The sequence below is a fragment of the Amyelois transitella genome, chromosome 18 (assembly GCF_032362555.1).
Source record: "Amyelois transitella isolate CPQ chromosome 18, ilAmyTran1.1, whole genome shotgun sequence".
Lineage (NCBI taxonomy): Eukaryota > Metazoa > Arthropoda > Insecta > Lepidoptera > Pyralidae > Amyelois > Amyelois transitella.
Window position 1 is genome coordinate 7,595,450 of NC_083521.1, and position 14,347 is coordinate 7,609,796.

A 14,347-nucleotide genomic window follows, 5' to 3' on the forward strand; every position below is an offset into this window, starting at 1 on the left:
CTTACTTCGAGGCTAACTCAATCAGTGTAATTTGTCAAAAAAAAAAAAAAAAAAAAAAAAAAAAAAAAAAAAAAAAAAAAAAAAAAAGAGATGGAATGGTCCTATTCTTTCTTGTGTTAGTGCCGGGAACCACACTTACTTGCTTCCTATAAAGAGAAACATACAATCATTACCTCACAAAACGTTAGTTTCGTATCAAAGGTTTCGTAGGTAATGATAAAGGGCGGATATTGCTAAGCTAAGAGTATCATTCCCTGACACCGCATCCATTGATGTTCACTCAACCGAGAACACAAGATAAGCCATTGTTTACGAGTTTGTATAGTTTTGGTGCTTTGTAACGAAGCTGTGCCAATATTTTAAGTGACCTACTGAAAAAATAATGAATTTAATATATAAAATTATTTAAAATTATGTAATTTTTTCAAACATACGCCCCTGAGTGAATTGTTAATTCCGGTTTATTCTCATTCCCGTAAGAATATTGAGAAATCCCTTATTATAAGTACTGTGCTATACTCCCTTAGCAATAAACATAGCAGTAGTTTTGGCTGTATCACAGTAAGTATTTAATATTGATCAATAGTGAAATATCATTCCCCTGCAAAATTCACGGGAACAATATGTTTCACGAGATAAAAGGTACCATACATACTTAATATGTATGTACTTTTTATCTGGTGACGTAATATATACGGTTCCAATGCATAATTTTTATGAATTCTCAGAGTAGGTTAATGATACTTTAACAAACATAGATTTACATAAGTCCGCTACCCAAATTAGCAGACACAATTTTGAAATTATTGCATACATATACATACATACTTACATACATATGGTCACGTCTGTATCCCTTGTGGGCTAGACAGAGCCAACAGTCTTGAAAAGGCTGATAGGCCACGTTCAGCTATTTGGCTTAATGATAGAATTGAGATTCAAATAGTGACAGGTTACTAGCCCATCGCCTAAGAAATTATTGCATATATTAATGAACTAGCTTTTATCCGCAACTTCCCGCGCGAATTAAGCGCCACCTACAAAATCATACAGACTTTCAGATATCCCAGAGGAACTATAGATTTTACCAGTAAGAAAAACTTCATATACTTCTCCAGTCTCTTTATTTTATATATGTACGTAAAATTTAAATGAGATTGGTTTAGTATAACGCCTTAAGGGACAACAAACGAACTTACTTTCGAATTAATAATTTTAGTTGTGATTTGACCGCCGGAATGCTGTAAATATTTTATTTAGCAACACAAGATTTTACTTGTCAAGTTAAACTAAGTTAAGAGTCATACACTTCATACTTCGCCAGCGAGTTCCATATTATGAGTGAAGTTTACATGATCTGTGAGAATTCAGGACAGAAATTAACAGTAACTATCCTTTTTTGCAAACACCTCGAAAAACAAGTGGATTGACATTTGGATTGTAACTTTAAAAAAAAATTAATATTAATGAGAAGTTAGTCAGTTACTAATTGATTTAAACACAGAAATCATTTAAGAATTCGGTATCCAATCTGAAAATTATGTCATTCGCGATTAGGTACTAGTAAACTATCCCTAACCTTGATGTGATTCTTTCAGATACTTGGTTGACTGGAAGAAATCCCTCCAATAAGTGCATTATTGTTTTTATAAAACTATGTTTTCTGTAACTCTGTTATGTACATGTATTGACAAACAAACTATAAACCTGCATGTCTGTAAAATCCCTGACGTATGGTAACCCTAATCCCATGAGAGTTATGCGGTTCGGCTTGGCATAGTTCCGCGTGCTGCAAGTGCACTTTACGTGACTTTACTACATTCCCCTCTAGGCTAGGCACAGTGCACTTACACATCTAAGCCTTTCACCGCCGACGAGCCTTGCCTCTTGCGTCACCGGCGGCTGCCGAGTCACTGAGACAGAGTTCACTCACTCAAACTTGCGACATAAGAGTTCTTTCCTTTTTCAAAATAACCTTGTTTGTTTTTTTTTTTGTTTATTTGTGGCAGCTGCCATTATTCCTGATTTTATTTTGGTAAGTACTTACATAATTATGAATTATGTAAATGTACATTACATTTACATATGTTGTCGATTATATGTAAAACAATAGTTTCTAAGCGTTATTATGTAGCTGAACTTGACTGTTTGGTCTTTCTACCCTGTAAGGGTTAAAGACGTGATTGTATGTATTTATGTATGTACGTTTTATAATAAATGTCATTATAACCCGAATTTATTACTCCAATTAAGTACCTACTTACTATATACATTATGTTTGTAACTGACAACAATAATAATTATGACATGATGAATAATAGCTGGTCATCAACTTTCGCTTCCGCCTCATTAGTCTAGTTTTACAATGATATTTCCTTTTCTGGTGATTGTATATTCCTTAACAAGACTTATTAAAACAACAATCGATTGATAAGAATTTTATGGTAAGTAAGTATTTTCTATTGCGATTTTGATCATATTCTGACTATTGGGTATACCATCATCCTGACGTGAATTTATACATATGTATGTTTAAAAAATCCACACACAACCAAGATCATGAAGTAAGTAGTTAAATTAAAATGATACGAGTAGTAATTTCTTATTCAGCTTTTTCACGTTATTATAAATTTTATTATAATAAATTATTTAAGTACATAGGTACCTATATCAAATTGTTTGTCATGAAGAGTTTTCACTTACAGTACCTCATCATCGTTAAATAATCTCCGGTTTAAGTACTTTCAATGCAATTAACAATAGAGAGTATGTTTATCGTGTCATCAAAAAGCTAGATTTCAGCAATTTAAAAGCAATTAGTCAAGCATGAAGGTTCAATGACCTAGGTGACGTGAAATGGAGAAAGTAACTCCCTATTAGTAATTAACATGCGATTGATGAGCTATTGTTTGTTGTAGGACCTCCATGGTTTTGGGGAATAATATAGTTATTAATATTTACGGTGAACAACTTAATTTTAAATGCGCAGTCCAATTGGGTCTGAAATAAACTTTGAGTAATGATAGAAGATAATTTGGGTTTTTCTGACATTTAAAAAAGGAGTGACATTTAGGCGTTTTCGTGATTTCATTCTAGAACTATTATGTAAAACATCTGATCCAATAAAAAATAGAAGCAAGCCTACCTATAAAAAATAGGATCTGTGATGATTTCTCGGTAACATTTGGAGATGCGTGGCGCAAAATTTGCATTTTTATAAACTTTTTATCAAAGTAAAATAAAGCCTAAATAAAAAATACTGGCCGCATACGCTGAAAAAAAGAAAATCATATGTTGCTTTGCTTCGTTTTATAATCTGTGTGAGCGCGCGGGAAAGCTATTTCACGATACGGTGAGAGAAAAAAAATATTGAACATTTTGAACTCTATTGGCGGGGTTTCATACAACTTGCATGTTGGGCATCTAGATGAAGCGATAAATACGACAGGTGCGTGATGGAGCGGTTGCAAGGCTAGCCGCGTGCGGTAAATTGCAACCAGATTGAATATGGAATGATTGATCACCGTTGCCGTTTTGTAATCTGAATGTGGTTTAAATATAAGTAAAAGAAAATTTAAAATTGTTCGAAATATTGGATAAAATACTCATTAGTTATATATAATACAAGTAAGTTTTATGTAGATTAAGTCAATTTGTAGTCCAACTAACTTTTGCCTGCATTTTAAAGTATGTACTTTATTACCCTTTATTACTTTTTATTATCAAAGTACACAAATTATACATAGCTATTTCGGCAATTTCAATTTTTTATGAAATGAAATTATGAAATGAAATTATGAAATTTATTTATTAACATTTAGGTTTGCTACAATTGGTTATACAATTGGTCCCACACTAGGCAACATGCCTGTCCTATGGTAACCAATGTTATAGAACATATATATAACGTTAAAAGTAGCCGACAATAAGTTTACAGGAGTTAATAGTTACATGCTATACAAGACATTAATTAAACTTCTAAATTACATAGATATCGTTTGTTTAAAGGAAAAAAGGTGAAAAAAGAAAACAAATATATAAATTAGAAGTGAAGATGCTTCGCAGGACCTGACAGTAAATTAGACTGGAGTTTGTAAAAACTGTTCAGTATCAATATAATCCCATTTAATTAGGAGCGATTTAATTTGGTGCTTACATTTAAAAATGCTCGAGCTTCTGATGTTCGTAAGACGCGCTATTTTGTTATATACAAAGTACATTTTTACCTAAATGAACTTTGCCTTAGGGTTTATAAACCCTTAAAACATATAAATATGTTTTCGAAAAACCAATCTTAAGTCCCATTATATAGTCAAATGTCTCATCTCAATCCATAAATTACTTATTTAAAAAACGAATAACAAAATTTGCTTATTTGAAATTTGTTTACACATTTGGTGGGTTATATACTTAAATCATATTATATGATGGGTCCCACTTCAAATTGAATCGAAAACAAATGTGGTTATTGCGGCGTCCATATTATTTTACTATTACGTTCAGTGCACATACCGCAAACGCATAAACAACCAAAAATGCGGACAATTTTCGTTCAAAAATACATATTCAGCCGTTTAGTTAATGTATAATCAAAATAATTATAATTTACATTGAGATTGTATTCGTTAGCAATCATATGGCCTCCCAGCGAAGGCTGAAGCCATGTTTGGCGGGAAAACGTTGTACCTACCTAATGATTGGTAGTTGCATTGTTCGGGATATTAGTATGCTAGTTGTGGTCCCATTGAGTCACTTAGTTTTTACGTATAAGTACCGTCTCGATTTTACAATCGATTCTGTTAGCTGCAATGGCTAGTTGTGTTTATGAATACCTAAGCTTAGTTTGGATGGAATTTCCCATCGACATATCCGAAAATAACTAAAAGAGGTTTCTACGCTTCGCAAAGAAATTTTTGAGTTTGTAGATTTGTGTTTGGTTAGTTAATAAACGGGAGCAAACATATAATGTCTAAAAGTTGTAATTGTTAAGACATCATTAACTTTTCTCTTGTCTTTGCTCCGGATTCATTCTTCTAGAACCGTGTTGCTCTTAGATCATCTTATGAAAAATATCGTAAAATAAATAATGTGAGCTGTAAATTAACTTAACTTTCAAGATAAAATTCAGAACAGGCTATAGAATTTACGCCAATGGTAACTGCCAATCGCAGTCTTTAATGAGAGCAGCTCTCTTCATATTGATGTCCACCTTTGATGATTTCCAACCTTTATAATGACAAGAAGTAGATTGAACATGTTGTGATTGGTGTATGTCTGTTTGTTTCAGCGGCCGCTTGTGTGATGCAGCGATGTCGGCGGCGGTGAGGGCGGCGCTGCTCTGCGTCTGCGCAGTGTTACTACAACACGGTTAGTTTAACATCAAATATATATTATTTGATTTGATATTAATTAATTACCAAAGATCTTTCATGCCACTAATTGTGTTCCTACTTTTGGAGTTTTTGTGGTAAAATCAGCCAGCTAGTTAGCCTAGCTGTCTCTCCGGAGCATTGTCGCTAATGATAAAAAATGACCATTAATAATCCCTTTCTTATGATCTCCCCTGTAAGCTTGTATCAAAATATTACTATAGAAAATAGCATCAAATTGGTGTTTTTCACATCTAAACTTTATATTATCAAACAACAGGAACGCTATATTTTCTTTCGCTTTCTTTGTCAAACTTGTAAAGCGTATGCAACGTAAAGTTCCGAACATTGAATTAATAAAGTTTACCAACACTTTCTACCTAATAGCAAATGTTTCTTTAATAAAACGCTTATGGTTCGTTATCTCATAAAATTTGACAGTCGTGAGTTTAGAAAGCCTAAAATGTTTTTTATCGTAAAACCATTGTGAAATGAGAATTTAATATTATTTTCATATAAGTAATTTTTAAATCTAGTTGAAGAGAAGAATCTCCATAGTTTTACTTTCTTTGATACATTATTTATAAATGTTTTGTACGATTACAGCAAACGCGGAGCTCCGAGGACGATGCCCTGCTGAAGAAGGTCCCTGCCAGCCTCGGGCGGCGGCCTGCAGTACTGACGATGAGTGCGGGGAACAGGTGTGCTGCAGCACTAAATGTGGGAGAGCGTGTGTGGATCCACTCTACACTGGTAAGTGGAAGAAGTGGCCTTTATAGCAATAACTTTCAGGAAGAAGGTCTTAGCCAGTGTGGATTCAATATACACTGGTTAGTTTACCTCTGAAAAACAAGGTTCTCCCTCAACTTACTACTGCCTACTGTCATTAAGGCACACCAACCAATTTTCTGAACAAATGTGCCTCTTGCTTTGTAAAGTTTGATATCGTCCTCCCTTGGAAAAAAAAATACAGCGTTTGCAGCCCACCTGGCAATAATAATTGGTTATTACCCCATGTCAACTTATGATATAAGTACCTATATTAAGTTCTTCATTGTGCCCTAATATGGCGTGCATTCTTGTGAACTATATTTGCCATGAATTACCATGAATGCTTGTTGATCAGGATGTGAAAACGTGAGGCAGTCAGCGGAACGGATATCCCGCGCTCTGGCCGCCGAGAACAGCAGAGGAGGTCGTGGTCTGCTGAAGTCAGTCCGGGCTCCAAGATGTAGGGTCTCAGACGGAGAATTCGAGCAAATACAGTGCGACAATGAGATCGTCAGCTCCTGTTGGTGCGTTGACGAAGCTGGATTTGAGGTGAGCTAATTAAGTGCTACAGAATTCACGATGTCATGGTCTACTGAAGCCTTAAACCCGACATCTGGGCTCAAAGATGTCGGGTTTAAGTGGGAGAATTCGAACAGATTTTAGAAGTCAAGAACATTTTCTCGTCACACTATTGATTAATAACTGGCAGGGTAGGAAGATAAGAGTATTTATTGCTTAATATCCCCATGAGCAAGACTTAACCATCAGCCACAGCTTATCACCATAAAATACATTCCAGCTGCCAGGTACCCGCGCGCCAGCCGCCAGTCTAGTCAACTGCACCAAAGTGGCGCCCTGTGCGGCCCACACCTGCCGAATGTTATGTCCACTCGGGTTCGAGCTAGACGCCCGGGGTTGCCCTCTTTGCAAATGCAGAGATCCGTGCTCGAGTATCACTTGCCCTGGACAGCTGTCTTGCCAGCTTGAAGAGACGCCGTGCTTGAGGCCTCCTTGCCCGCCTGTGCCTACGTGTAAGAGTTACTCCTTTTTCACATCTAGAATTCTTTCAGAATTTCCTTGTAGGTGTATTTCTATCGGCTAGTATTTTACCAGCTTCATTGTCTTATAAGCATAACAATTGAAAGGAACTAAAAAATACTGCTGCTGATAATAAAGTTCCATGGTAATTTGGAAAGCAGTAGTGCCCATATTTAAAGACCCATTTAATGCATCCTTTTGGTTTGAAATTTATTCATTTTCATAGCAGGGTATTCTAAAAAGTAATTTTCTTTCTTTTTTTTCTTCAATTATATTTTTATCTGGTAATATAAAATATCATGACTTGTTTGCAGGTAAACGTGGTCGAAGCTTGCAGAACATCTGCCCTGTCGGCGAGCCTCTTATCATATCGGAGACCAGCCGGCCGTTCCTCTGCGGAACTGACCCTGGGAAACCTAACTGCCCACCACTTTACCGGTGCCTGGTTGAATCAGGTTAGTTATATAACTAAGGAACTTTTAAAACTTTTTCTAGGTTACGTAATATTTGAACGTTGATCACTTGTCCATGTCATAATCTTAAGATTAGCCTACAAAATGAATTCATGACAAAGCTTTATCCTCAGTTAAGTTAACTGTTTACTTTTTGAATCAACCATAGTGGATGTCGTAAAAGGCGACTAAGGGATAGGCTTACAAACTTGGGATTCTTTTTTAGGCGATGGGCTAGCAACCTGTCACTAGTTGAATCTCAATTCTATCGTTAAGCCAAATAGCTGAACGTGGCCATTCAGTCTTTTCAAGACTTTTGGCTCTGTCTACCCCGCAAGGGATATAGACGTGACCATATGTATGTATGTATGTATGTATAGTGGATTTCCATTCCTACACTCTTGTAATGTGCCTAAAATCAGTAATGTAGAGATCCGTATGATCTCAAAGGCCATGTTTACAGAAATCAGACCAGATAAAATCACTATTTCACATGCAGTTGTCTGCAAGTGCTGGTTCACCACGATGTTCATTATATAACAATTGATATATATTTTTGTTGTGTGGGTCCTGGCACCAATACAAAAAAGAATAGGACCACTCCATCTCTTTCTCATGGATGTCGTAAAAGCCGACTAAGGGGTAGGCTTATCAACTTGGGATTCTTCTTTTAGGCGATGGGCTAGCAACCTGTCACTATTTGAATCTCAATTCTATCTTAAAGCCAAATACCTGAACGTGGCCTATCAGTCTTAACAAGACTGTAGGCTCTGTCTACCCCGCAAGGGATATAGATGTGATTATATGTATGTATGTATATATATTTTTCCATCTCTAGGTAATGACTACGGCGTATGCTGCCCAGCGTCTCTAGAACTCAAGAAGGCTGGCACTTGTCCCGTACCAGAAGCAGAAATAGAGTGTGGTACACCTTGCGCCCATGATCTCGAATGTCCTTCAATGCAGAAATGCTGCGATGGAGGGGAGTGTGGGAAACATTGCGTTCTTCCTAACAACGTTACTATGTGCACGCAGCAGAAGATGTTGGCGGAGCTGCTGGTGATCAGTGAGAAGGAAGGGAGGGGGTATGTGCCGCAATGTACTGCTGATGGCTCCTTTGAATCGAAGCAGTGTTCGAGGAATGGGCTTGTTTGCTGGTGAGTACATTTTGTAATACTGTTCTTCTTTATTGCATTCTAAGGTATCGAGGGTCTGTTGGCAAAAAGTTTAGACCTGAAAAATTACTATTCTAAGTAAATTTGACGACGACGGCCTCTGTGGCGCAGCGGTAATACGCTTGTCTGTGACACCAGAGGTCCCGGGTTCGAATCCCGGCCAGGGCATGATGAGAAACGGACTTTTTCTGATTGGCCTGGGTCTTGGATGTTTATCTATATAAGTATTTATTATAAAATATAGTATCGTTGAGTTAGTATCTCGTAACACAAGTCTCGAACTTACTTCGAGGCTAACTCAATCAGCGTAATTTGTCAAAAAAAAAAAATTAAAAACAAAATTATATTTCTTAACAAAAGTAAAACAATACCAGATGTTTCACCATCATTCCAAGATTTCGATTATTATTTCATCATTCCTTTCCCCTTTTCCAAAAAAGCCGTAGAGCCGCGGTCAATCGGTCACAATATCCGCTTTTTGCGCTAATCCAGCCTAATCTTCGGCAATTTCACCTGGGCCCGAGCGGAATAATTGATTGCCGGATCCGCTCGATCATAACTTCTCCGCTACGGTGGAGTTGTTTGTTTTGCTCTTTATCTGGGGTTTACTGTTTAGATATTTTGCATTTTAATTGGAAAGGATGTTTGCTTAGGCAGATATCTCTATTTTGTAATAAAGTATTTACATAGGTATATCAAGCCTCTCACCCGGATCTCTTCCCTTGCCACGATCCATGCTTTTGCTTCATCAATCTTATCATAAAAGCTTGCAATAAGTATCTATAATTAAATGCGTTGCGGTAGGAACAAAATTGGTCCAAAAAACCTTTAAAGCATGTTTTTTAAGTAATAATGGATAAAGTGTTTTAGAACTTTCCTTTCCATAAAATCCATTTAAAGTTATTGCCAAGCTTCATTCATCGATGGTCTCCATAAGGATCACTACCAAATGAGGTGGCCAAATACCTATGTAGTTGAAGTCATCATTTAGTTAGATAAACTTTCTAATACAGCAAGAAGACAAGATCTAACAGATTATATGGTGTATTATTTCACCAGGTGCGTCGACACGGACGGCAACAAGCTCCGCGGCTCCATGGGCCCAGCCGACACCGTCCACTGTTCAAAGACCCCCAGACCATCTCGTTCTGGAGGTCGAAGCCTAGTATCCTGCGGGAGAGCGTTATGTGCTGGGGTCTGCGAGTATGGTTACAAGACTGGATCAGATGGGTGTCCGACCTGCGAATGTGACGATCCTTGTGCGGGCTTCCCGTGCCCTGATGGCGAGGAGTGCGTGAGGGTTAAGGACGCCGATTGCGCTGGTGAATTCTGCACCGGTTATCCTGTTTGTAAGTTTATATTTTACTGCCATTATAATATAATTTTATTACTTCATCAAGTGTCAGATCAGATAAAGCGATGCTTCACACTTTTATGTCAGAGTGTTTAATATAGACTTTCAAACTTGTAATATTTATTAACAAATTTGTGTCTTACACTTATGTAGCCTTCGTCACGGAAACCATACTCTTATCATTATCAATTAATCAGGAAATCTTTTGATTAAAAATGAAATATATAAAATAACAAACCGGATCAGTAGTACTCATCAGGTTTAAGCCCTTAATATTTGCGAATTTTTTTGCGAATTTATCTACCAATGTATCTAACATTGGTAGTTAAATTCGCAAAAAAATACCACAGCTTTTTAATGCAATAACAGCAGCAATTAATCAATCCACAGGTCGTCCTAAAGTTTCATACAACAACCCTTGCGAAGTGGGCATACCAGCAGCTGACGATGAAGGGACAGTGGTCCGCTGCGGCGCAGACGCTGACTGTCCCGGTGGGCACGTGTGTACTAGATCCAAACACAGCGAAAATGCAGTGTGTTGTATGGACCCGGCTGACAGCGATAACTCTACTGAAGCTGAACTATTAGAGGTAAGATTGGTTCGCATTATTTTAAGCATTTTAATTAACGAAAAATTAACAAAGGTTTCCTTAAAATTGGTGAAAATTGGAAGGTTGGAAGGACATGTTAAAAAATATGCGATCTAGCCAAACTATTCCAAATCCATCTGAGCCATATACTTATTTATGAACACAAAGTTATCCTGTAATCCAAAATTGTTGTTACAATGATTGCTTTGGCAATCATCAAATGATCTTTTTCCCAAAGACGTTACACCATAATCATAGCTAGTATAATTTCTCAGGTAAATTTCGAGTCTTGCGGTCCAGAAGTAGAAGCTGTGTGCGGTCTGAACTCCACGGCTAGTTGTGCTGAAGGAACTTGTGATGGCGACCTCATGTGTTGTTCTACAGCCAATTGCGGGCCAGTCTGCGTGGACCCCGCTAAGATGAAGCTTCAGACTGATAGAGTTGATGACACTCCTACAAGTAAGTGGAATGAAGTACCTATTAAACTTTGGATAACTTTATGTTTTATTCCACTGTCAATTTTGGTACTGAGTGCAGTTGACCCAGCCAAAATAGCTGCAGAATGATAGAGTTGATGATATGCCGACAAGTAAGAATTTCGATTCCATTTCATAAGATCCCTAGGACCTCATATTTGTTGTATGCGTGGACCCCGCTAAAATGAATCTTCTGACTGATAGAGTTGATGACAAGTACTGACTGCTACAAGTACGTAGAACGTAGCTATTATGATTATGAAAAAAAACCAAACAGCAGGCTTGCTGATTGGTTTTCTGGAAAATTCGACAAACATAATTTCGTCAAGAATAAAACACCACCACATATAGGTATATATATATCTATCTTCAAATAATGTAACTTTTATAAAAATAGAAGCGCCTCCAATCGATATTCTCCTTTCTTGAAGGCTGTTAAATTGTTTAAATCTTCTCCTATGTGTAAGAAACACTTTCTTGAAAATCGCATCAAAATCGGTTCAACAAACATACATACATATACCCGTATACAAGTCAAACTGAGAACCACCTTTTTTGAAGGCGGTTATAAATGTCTTACCCACACTTTAAATATTTCAGTGTGCGAATACCTCCGCGACTTCGACGAGAAGATGGAAGGTACAGTGGACGGCATGAAGCTGGCTCTTCCTCCACCGACCTGCAAGTCCGACGGCTCGTACACTTCACAGCAATGTTCTAAGGGACGGTGCTGGTGTGTGGACTCCTTCGGCACTGAAATACCCGACACCAGCTCCACTAATGCCACTGCTGTGGATTGTGACAAGTGAGTGAAGTGTTCCGCTTGAAATTATGAAATTTTGAACTAGCAAAAGTGCCCACGACGCTGCGTATATTTTAGCGTTTATTGGGAAACAGATTTTATAACGATGTTTTTAAAGTGTTATTAACTTCGACAACTTAAGGTGTCATTGGCGTCTTAGGCAAATTTCCGATAGAGATCGTATAGCTGATGACCATCATACATATAATCACGTCTATATTCCTTGTGGGGCATACAGAGCCAAAAGTCTCGAAGAGACCAGTAGGCCACGTTCAGCTGTTTGGCTTAATGATAGAATTGAGATTCAAATAGTGACAGATGACCATCATGTCCACCATATCCTATACGATATGAATCTCCATGTCGGTCAAAGGAATAATGATTCGTTCTTATTATGTACCAAATATTTCCTTCCAGATATCCATTTTTCCATCATTTATACCATTTTTGTCTCCTCTATAATTACCTTTAAAGCACTTTCGCCTGGTTCCAACACGATGATTAAGATGATTTCCAAAACTTTAAATGTTGCAGATATCTAACGAGAGTCGTTCTCGAGTTTTTTTATGATTTATCTACTTCAATTATTCAATCAACAACGTATTTACAGGCACAATCTGGCTAAATATCTGGAAGATACAATACAATAACTCTTTACTGCACCACAATAAATAAAAGCAAATTCACAATCATGTATTAAAAAATAGCAGCAAAAGGAGGATCATAACGACTTCGTAAAAAAAATCCATTTTCAGAGTCCGCGAAGAACATCAATGCTTAGAGTTGACATGCCGCATGGGCTGCGACTACGGATTCGAACTCGGGCCCGATCGTTGTCCGAAGTGCCGTTGCAGAGACCCTTGTTCCACTGTCACTTGCCCAGCTGACCGCGCCTGTACTGTAGTGGAAGTGGCCTGTGATGCTGACTACTGCCCGCCTGTTCCTGCTTGTAAGTTAACAAAAATTGATCATATATTTCTCTTACGGAGTAGACACAGAAAACAGTCTCGGTTTTCATCGGTAAAAAAAATCACAACTCTAGACTTCTGGGAATAAATTTAATGATAATGGAAACTTAATCTTCAGATTTATGACCTCTTAGATCATAATGACACTGTTTGTTGAATAAAATCGTTCGTCGCTTGTATAAGAATATTTCTTTTCATATTTCCATTGAAAGGTACCCTGAAGGGTTATGGCAGAAAGAGATTGAGAATCCAAAGAACTCCACAACTTTTTACACCCAAGCTAATAACAATTCCCTACACGATACTAACCTTTAATTTGATGAATGAATTAGAAGTTGAATGTTAATTTCAGGTCTACCCAAAAAGCGCGGGCAATGCCCATACCTAGTGCCCTTCACGCATGGAACTTGCGAGTTCTCATGTCGCGGTGACGCCGACTGCGGCCCCACGGAGCGCTGCTGTGCCACCGGCTGCGGAACCACTTGTACCGAGCCTTTACACCAGTCTGCTTGTCAGCAGAGCAGGTAGCTATCTAGACATCTCTCTCTCTCTCTTATGGTGCATTTCTCATTGAATCGGCTGCGAAGATACTTCATATACTGGAGAGGTCTCAAGTCGTGACGATGCTGGCTGAGTGCTGCTGTGCTACCGGTTGCGGAACGACTTGATCGAGCCTTTATACCAGTCTGCTTGTCAGCAGAGCAGGTTACTATCTAGCCATTTCTCTGTCTTATAGTGTATTCCTCCATTACATCGACTGCGAAAAAAAGGCTTCAAAAATACTTAATATACTGATGAGTTCTCGTTTTGCGGCTACACTGTCTAAACCTAATATTTTACTAAACTTTGCCTTTAGTCGCTTTTACATTATAGAATGAATGGAGTCCCCCTTATATAAATCAGAAACCTTACAATCATCATGATTGATCACCTCTTCGAAAGACCATACTTGATATGTATCTTCTCTTTCCTTTCCAGAGCATTAGCTCTCCACATAGCCTCAGAAAATGGCAGCCCGGCTTCAAGGATGTGGGTGCCAGCTTGCAAAGACGACGGGTCTTACGAACACGTCCAGTGCAGAACTGCCAATAATACGTGCTGGTGCGTCGACATATCTGGCAATGAGGTATGATCGGCTATTCTAATCAGCGTGTGAACTAAGTTAACTGCAACTTAATAACTTTATGACTCAAAGTCATCATTATCACCATTTTAATTGAGAACTGTTCGAGTTCTGTTAAAATTTATTTTTGCCAAACTATTCCCGGAACAGAGCCATCTTAGAGACTTGATTTTCTGACGAGTCATACGAAGAATTGGAATGTCGTCAAATCATCTCACCAGTGACTCAC

The 14,347-nt window shown here is 37.8% G+C and overlaps 1 protein-coding gene across 1 annotated transcript in view; it reads left to right on the top strand.

Annotated features, from left to right (window-relative positions):
• The window catches only part of LOC106129794 (neurogenic locus notch homolog protein 2), a 58,253-nt gene that overhangs the window by 36,181 nt on the left and 7,725 nt on the right, over nt 1–14,347 (top strand). The window contains exons 2-14 of the mRNA XM_060949401.1: nt 5,288–5,367; nt 5,976–6,122; nt 6,496–6,689; nt 6,940–7,171; nt 7,493–7,633; nt 8,469–8,787; nt 9,865–10,154; nt 10,550–10,749; nt 11,025–11,208; nt 11,826–12,030; nt 12,783–12,976; nt 13,348–13,519; nt 13,974–14,121. Of these exons, the coding sequence (XP_060805384.1) occupies nt 5,310–5,367; nt 5,976–6,122; nt 6,496–6,689; nt 6,940–7,171; nt 7,493–7,633; nt 8,469–8,787; nt 9,865–10,154; nt 10,550–10,749; nt 11,025–11,208; nt 11,826–12,030; nt 12,783–12,976; nt 13,348–13,519; nt 13,974–14,121 (2,484 nt within the window). The 5' untranslated portion in view covers nt 5,288–5,309. The remainder of the gene's footprint in view (nt 1–5,287; nt 5,368–5,975; nt 6,123–6,495; nt 6,690–6,939; nt 7,172–7,492; nt 7,634–8,468; nt 8,788–9,864; nt 10,155–10,549; nt 10,750–11,024; nt 11,209–11,825; nt 12,031–12,782; nt 12,977–13,347; nt 13,520–13,973; nt 14,122–14,347) is intronic.